Source organism: Poecilia latipinna, unplaced genomic scaffold (genome assembly GCF_001443285.1).
Source record: "Poecilia latipinna isolate Pla-1442-1.1 unplaced genomic scaffold, P_latipinna-1.0 Scaffold3603, whole genome shotgun sequence".
NCBI lineage: Eukaryota > Metazoa > Chordata > Actinopteri > Cyprinodontiformes > Poeciliidae > Poecilia > Poecilia latipinna.
In genome coordinates, this window is record NW_015116219.1 from 4,603 (window position 1) to 12,150 (window position 7,548).

Sequence of the window (7,548 nt, forward strand, 5' to 3'; positions counted from 1 at the left end):
ACCATTAAACTGAGGATCTTCTCAGTTAAATGGACTAAAACCGTTTTAACACATTTCCCTTTTTCCCCCCTAAATGTCCATATCCATGCAGTGTTTTTAAATATAGACCAACAGATAACTGCAGCTACAGTCCCACATATTCTCCACACCGCATCATTAAACTGACACGTGTTAACAGTAAAAAGCTGATACAAAAAACACTTATATCAAAAGCGATTAAATGCACACAGACAGCGATCAAATGCTATGGCATTCGCTGATTTTACTTGAAGCTGAAGGGAGTTGTAGTAGCATTCGTAGAGCAACAGTGACACCTCCTGGCGAACAGACTGCATGACAAGTAAAGCACAACCAACTAAATGCAAAAAGGCAACCATAAGCAATCAGTTATTGTATGACAATAAGGCTTTATTTAAGGATGTGACGAGAAAATGACAGATGATAATCTCAGAGGTAAGCTGCTACACAAGTTTACAGATTGCTCCTTCACAGACTGTCTGCACCGAGAAGGGTGCTCAGTCAAGTTGGAACGGTTTTCTCCTGAAATACATCTACAAAGTGTATAGGTCGTGGTTAGATTACCATTTAACATGCAAATGTACTTCATTTTATAATCTAAGAGGTTTGAGTGCATCCTACCAGCTGTAATGTGCTGTTTTTGGGTGATTTTTACAGTTTCACTTGGCTACTCTAACGACATTTTCTACTTGGAAATCAACAAAAGTAGACGTGTCAAATTTTGCCATTCCAACAGTGGACCAAGTGAAGTAAAGCTTTTAGGGTCCGAGGACAGATATGGACAAAAACACAATAAGTTGTTCAAGCAGAGGACATGGAATCTGATACATATTAGGAATTAAAACCTAGTTTAAATTAAGACAATGTAGAAAATAAACCGTACATTGTGGTTTGTAATCGTCAAAATCAGGAAAGAAAAAAAAAAGTGTGTCTAAATGCTTTTTGTTATTACAGCAACAAGTGGCACTTCTGTTCTCGTTTTAATTTCACAGCGATACATGTACAATATTTGGGAGTATTAACACATTTCAGCCGAAAGTGAAATGTGAAACAGGCTGTTTTAAACAAACAAAAACAAATTGGCACAGTGTGGTGACAAGGCCACTAAATCTGAGCTATACTGGAGCTAAGAGGGAAATCAGTGTAAAAGAAATGCAGCTTCTTCACAGTATCAATCAGAGAACCAGGTGCTGAATAAAAAAATATTATGAAAAATCCGGAAATAAAATCTGTAGGTAAATATGACACAATTTAACCTGGGTGAAAATAAACTGAGTGGAAGGTAAGTGATTAAAATATAAAGGCACCTAGGACATGAATGGACCAAATACGGTTAAAGAAAAGAAATCCCTCATTGGGAAATAACATCACAGTCTATCGTCATTCAATATTTTTTTCTGAAACAATAAAAAAACAACAGGTTTTAAAGAAAATAATAATAATGAAGCCAGGTGTGGATGGACCTGAGCCTACTTTGAATACGATTTATATATATATATATATATATATATATATATATGTATGAGTGAACCAAATGACCATGCTCAAATGGACGCCCGTCAGGCCCAGCCTGGCCTCCTCAAACATTCATTTCTATGTAAACAAACACATAGCCAAGAGAATGACATTACCTCTAAAAATCTACAATTGAGATCTATTGCAACACGGCCACTCGGTGTGGAGAAACTTTTCTAGGTGGACATGGACAATAAATATACATCTTCGTATATACAATGAAAAAACGATGGGGAGCACAGTGGCAAACTTTGTCTTGCTTTCCCTTTGGGATGGTTTATTCAGAGGACTCTGGATCTCTTGCTGGCCAGTGAGCCATGCTACGAGACAAAAGGAACACAGTGAGCAGAAACTAGTCAAGCTACGGAGTAATTATCTAGAGGACGTGGTGTAATTGCTCGAGCCGTACCTTAGCTTGTTTGTAAAAATGAGGGGCCAGCTCGACCAGCCAGGACGACTCCACAGCCGTCACGTCACGCATGAAGTATTTTGATGTCTGCACCACTTCGTTAAAGACAACCCTGAGAAGAGGGAAACAATAAATGATCAGTAAAAGTTGGACAAAAACCTTCCCCGCCTCTCCCCCTCCCCCCCAGATTTTCACAGAATGCATGAAAATCCCTCTCCATAATAAGGATTGCATTAAGAACCAGCTTCTATCAGCTTTGCACATCTAGAGGATGAAATGTTGCCCATTCTTTAAAAACGAGTCCAACTAAGACTGGAACAGTTTAAGCCCAATTTTCAGGCTAACAATCGAAAATTCTTCATTGGATTCAGATTTGGGCTTTTTGACCATGCAATTGCGACAGTATGTATTTATTTTTTTTTAATTTAAACTATTCCCTTGTTGCTCCGGCTGCATGTTTAAGATCGATCTCCATCCTAGCTTCAAGTCTTTTGGCACATCTAAGATTTTCTCCCGGCTTCACCCTGTATTTTTCTCCATCGATTCTCCCATCATTGATCTAACCTATTTCCTGTTGAAGAAAAGCAACCCCACACCATGACGCTGCCATCTCCGTCTTGTACAGCGGATGGTGGTTTCTGGATAGTTTTGCACCGTCTCCATCAAAAGGGTGAGATTCAGTTTAATTTAACCCACATCACTTTCACAACATATTTGCTGTGTCCCCTACATGCGTGGTTCACGGAGAACTCTAAATGGGACGGGTTTTCTTGTCTGTCAAAGCCAGATTTGAGGAATTGAGAGCGATAAATGCCCTGTCGACAGATTTTCCCCCAGAGCTGTGGATCCCTGCAGCTTCTCCAGCGTCTGATTAAATCTGTCCTTGTCCAGCCTGTCAGCTGAATGGGGGGGCAGCCAGCACCTTTCCACAGACTATACTGAGATTAAATCAAACTGAGGTGGTCTCTTATTTACCAATTAGGTGACTTTTGAAAGTTATGGTATGCTTTATATCACGGCTTCTTAATATGAGGACATATACAGTTGAATATTTTAATGACAACATGGATTACGATTAAGACACATTTCCTGACTCCCTTCTTTCTTTCTTTTTTCTTGTTAAATATATCAACCTAGTAATCTTTGGTGACTGATATTGCAAGCATACTGAAGTGAAAAATGGATTTTATTTAGAGGTACATTACACTTGAATTTTTTTTGGCGGGAGAAGTAAAAATTTGAATCCGTTTTCTTCCACTTCGCAATTTCTCCCCATATTCTGTGGTTCTATCACATAAAGTTCTAATATAACATGTTAAGGGTTGTAGTTTCAACATCTACAGGTTTGAATATTTTTACAGGAAACTGCATCTTAAAATATTTTACCAAAAGTACCCACAAATTCATACATTAATACAAAGTAATATATGAGAAACGTTGCACCAAAGATCACATACTGACCACTTTGGAGGTTTCTCTCCATACAGCACAGAGCTGGGGTGGATGTGGAGCTCGAGATCATCTCGTAAAGTCCTGGCAAGACGACAGAAAAACCGAATCTTCAAAAAAAAAGATCTAATAGCTAAAAAAAAAAAAAAGTCATAAACAACCCCTGACTGAATTGCACTCTCACCGATAGGAACCAGAATGATGAATGCGGGCAGCATTAGCAAAGAACCCAGACACGATGCACTTCAAGATCACGTCTGGGTCGCCTGTGTAAAACACGCAGCAGTAGGAGTTAGTCAAACATCTGCAGACGAGTAAGGTCGCAATGTTTCATGTCTGTGGAAGCCTCGGTTGATTCAACATAACGTTATTGTGTCAAACACATACCCTCACTGGAATTTCGCGCCACTTTGAACTTGTTCATGAGACGCCGAAGCTGCTCTCTCACTGTGATGGCGCGCAGCAGACCTTTGTAATTGAGAAAATGCTCCTGACACCATTGGGAACTTTTCTGATGCTGCAGGAAATAATAAAATAATGATAATAAAAATAAATAAATAAATAAAAACAGTCCCATCGCCATGATTAGAGGCACATTCATCAAGTTCTGGGAGTTCCCAACAGCCCGAAGAGTTTTCCACCACAGAACTGAACAAAATGCGTCCACGTGCTGTACCTTAATAAATGCCTCGTACACATTCAGCATGGTGAGGTGGTCTCCCTCGGCGACTGCAAATTTCCTGTGTTCGCGAGCCTGGAGGGGGGCAGATTGCCAAAAAAAAAAAAAAAACAGGATAACTGTTAAGCTGATGAAGCAGAAAGTACAAAAAGCTCCGAAAAAACAAAAAAAAAATCCCTTACGGCGTCTTTCTTCTGATTGGGCGGCACAACAAATATATTCTGAATCTGCATCATCGATGCTATGGTAACTATCTCTTTGGAGCAGCCAAAGTTCCCAGACTCTAGGAGCATCTTGGCGAACATGGGGCTGAGCGGAAACTCGGCCATCCGCATACCCAGTGGGTCAGTGAGGCGGCCGTAGTGGTCCAGACCTGCCATCAAACACGCTGACTGTAAACACTTTCTGTGTCGGCACAGCTTGGCTAGTGTGAAAACAGCAGCCGTTTTCCCCCAGCTAATGATCAAAATGTCTCTTACCTCCAAGAGCGTAAAGAAGCTCCAGGGCCTGAACCATAGTTTGAGCTGGAGGAGGCTGAAACGATAAACCAAGAGACAGGATTAATTCACAATCTGCTGTTCTAAAGAGGTTCTTATTAAAGTGGGTGATCACACCCCACTGAGTGGGTGCAATGTGAGCGACCTACGGAAAGGAAGCTGAAACGCAGCACATTGTCTATGCCTAGCGCTTTGAGCTGAAGGATCACAGGCGCCAAATTGGAGCGCTGCATCTCTGGAACAGTAGCGGCAGGCAGCTTCTCATAGTCCTCCTCTGATGAAGCACAGAACGATAAGGCGGCGATTATTTACTTAAAAGAAAAAAAAAAAAAAAAACGGCCCGGCTTTCCTCAAGTACTTTCTTGTGATTCTGTTACAGCGGTCCGACACAAACCTGTGTACAGCCTGAAGCACTTCCCGGGTCGGTTTCGTCCGGCCCTCCCGGCCCGCTGGCTGGCTGAAGCCTTGGAGATGGGAGTGACCACCAGCGATTCGATGGCGGTGCGAGGATTGTAGGCCCGGAGCTTGACAAACGCACAGTCGATGACAAACATGATCCCAGTTATAGTAATGGAGGTTTCAGCTATGTTTGTGGCCACCACAATCTGGAAATGGAAAGGAAGTGGGAAAAGACATCGACACGGACAGAAGTCAGTTCATCGTATCCAAAATGGCTTTTTGTAGAAGTCTTAATAAAGGACAAAAGTTTATAACCACCTGGTGTTTCCTGTTTAAGATCAACTGCCTGATTAAGGGCGGGCATCACTGTGCAAGCGACTCCTCAGCCAATAAATGTGACGCCTGTGTCTCACTTTTTAATGAAAACAGAAAACAAAATGGGAACTAAAAGGGAACAACCTAAGATATTAGAACAGATGTGTGTTTTCTATAGTAACACACTGCTGTCTAAAGTAACATATATGTAAACTTCAAGAATTAAGGTTTTCAAAGCACATTTATGATTTTTCCCAATAAAAGATTATTGTTAAATTAGTTGATCACAGTCAGGTTTTATTGCCAAGTGATAATAAAAAAGTTGTATTGGCCTGGTTGCAAACATGTGCACACCCTTAAGCTAATTATTTGTTGGATCTTCTGATTTAAATCTAGAATCCAGTCTTCTTGAGGTCACATCTGCTACCAAGCATAGAAAATCTAATTAATCATGAATAAACTTCAGGTAGCATAATTGAATTTTCTTGCTTAAATCTGCGTTTTCCACCTTCTAGCAGAAGCAGAATCGGGGCTGATTTCCATTTCCTCGACTTAAAAATAAAAAAAGAGTGAGTTCAGTGATGTGACCAGAAGAAAATCTAAATAGGGTTAGAATCTCATCTAATCAGGAGCAGCAGAGTTTTTCACAATCCAAACTCAGCTGAGCTTTAGATGCAGATAAACAGCGGTAATGTAAATAACTGATCTAAGAAAGGTTCAGAGTTCACTTCGGCTCAATAAAAATGGATCAGAAGAGATCAAAGGACTGGTTAAAAGATCCACAACATTAGTGTTACCTTTTGATTAAACTCTTGTCTCAACCTTAACAAAGTTGCACAATTTTGTAGAAGAAATGTATAAAAATGTAATTTAATATATTTAAAAACATGTAATAAAAATATCAAAATTCTGACTCACTGAAATCTGTCTACTATTCCCTTAAACTAATTTTTATGAGACTAGTAGGAGGACCAGCATATTTATCAAGGTGGTCATTGCCACACATGGACCTCTATTTGAGGATGCAGCTGAATATTTGTAACAACATTTGTGAGACACATTTGACAAAGCTGGCCTAATAGCTTTGATTAGCTTTGGCTTAACTTATTTACCAAGTTAAGCCAAAGTATGGAAAACACCCAGTTGGCATTTAGACACGAGGCTTCCTGGGCGCCTCCCAAAACCTGATAATTCAGGAACATCAAATCGACAGATGGATGGGAGGACAGGTAGCAGGGAGGAAACCACAATATTCTTACATCTTCAGTTTGCTCAAGTTAGAATTTTAAGAAAGTTATTTCGTTTGGCATAGATTTAGTCAAATAAATCGAGAGACGGCATTGGAAAATACCTACACAATCACGCTTCTCTATAGAAATCCACCGAAAGATAAATATTCACCTTCCGAACAGTAGGGGGAGCCCGTTCAAAGACTTTCATCTGGTCTGCGTAGGGTAGGCCAGAGTACATGGGCAAAATCCTCAGGTGCTTCTTCATCCCATATCGAGAAAGAGCTCTGGCCTGTTCCTGCAGGAGGGACACAACCTTCTCCACTTCCTCCTAAGATGGATTTTAATTTAAGGAAAAAGAAAAATCAATATGTATGTGTCGGTGTTACAAAAGCTCAGTGACTTTGGGGATGATCTCCATATAAATCTAAAAAAACAAACAAAACAAAACAAAAAATAGCAAAACATAAATATAACCACTGACCTGCCCTGTGAGGAAAGCAAGAACGTCCCCGTCATCCTCCATCTCGTGGATCTTCATCACAGTCTCCACTGTGGCTTTTACGTAATCTGGGACGGGGCTAAGGATAAAGCAGAGATCAAAGTCACAAAGGACGTGTTAAGCGATCACTTCTTCCAGTATGAAGCTCCGTTTCTAGACTACCTGACGGTGTAGAAGATGTCCACCGGAAAAGTGCGTCCCTCTACTGTCAGGATTCCACACGTGTCCTTGTTCGGATCCCCAGTTTCATTCAGGTTAAAGAACTCGTGAAATTTCTTTAGGTAGTAAGAATATTGCAGTGTGTGGAGAAAAAACAAAAAAAAAATCTTAGTTTTTAAAATTGCAATTATATTTACATTTATTTTCCTCAATTAAATATGATAATAAAGAGTTAAAACAGAAAAAAAGGAAATAATTGCAATATAACAATTAAAACTGCCAAGGTCTGTAATGATTATATTGTTTGCACACTGAAAAAATGAGAATTGAGGGGTTTTTGAATTTGCACAAACAAAATAAGTTAATACTACACAATT

The 7,548-nt window shown here is 39.9% G+C and overlaps 1 protein-coding gene across 1 annotated transcript in view; it reads right to left on the bottom strand.

The window, feature by feature from the left end:
- Positions 1–387: 387 nt before the first annotated feature.
- Positions 388–7,548, bottom strand: part of dhx35 (DEAH-box helicase 35) — a 17,355-nt gene continuing 10,194 nt past the window's right edge. The window contains exons 9-21 of the mRNA XM_015024282.1: positions 7,175–7,287; positions 6,995–7,091; positions 6,683–6,841; positions 4,962–5,172; positions 4,717–4,841; positions 4,550–4,604; positions 4,253–4,443; positions 4,068–4,145; positions 3,779–3,908; positions 3,576–3,657; positions 3,404–3,475; positions 1,943–2,054; positions 388–1,853 (exon numbers count right to left, since the gene is read on the bottom strand). Of these exons, the coding sequence (XP_014879768.1) occupies positions 1,815–1,853; positions 1,943–2,054; positions 3,404–3,475; positions 3,576–3,657; positions 3,779–3,908; positions 4,068–4,145; positions 4,253–4,443; positions 4,550–4,604; positions 4,717–4,841; positions 4,962–5,172; positions 6,683–6,841; positions 6,995–7,091; positions 7,175–7,287 (1,464 nt within the window). The 3' untranslated portion in view covers positions 388–1,814. The remainder of the gene's footprint in view (positions 1,854–1,942; positions 2,055–3,403; positions 3,476–3,575; positions 3,658–3,778; positions 3,909–4,067; positions 4,146–4,252; positions 4,444–4,549; positions 4,605–4,716; positions 4,842–4,961; positions 5,173–6,682; positions 6,842–6,994; positions 7,092–7,174; positions 7,288–7,548) is intronic.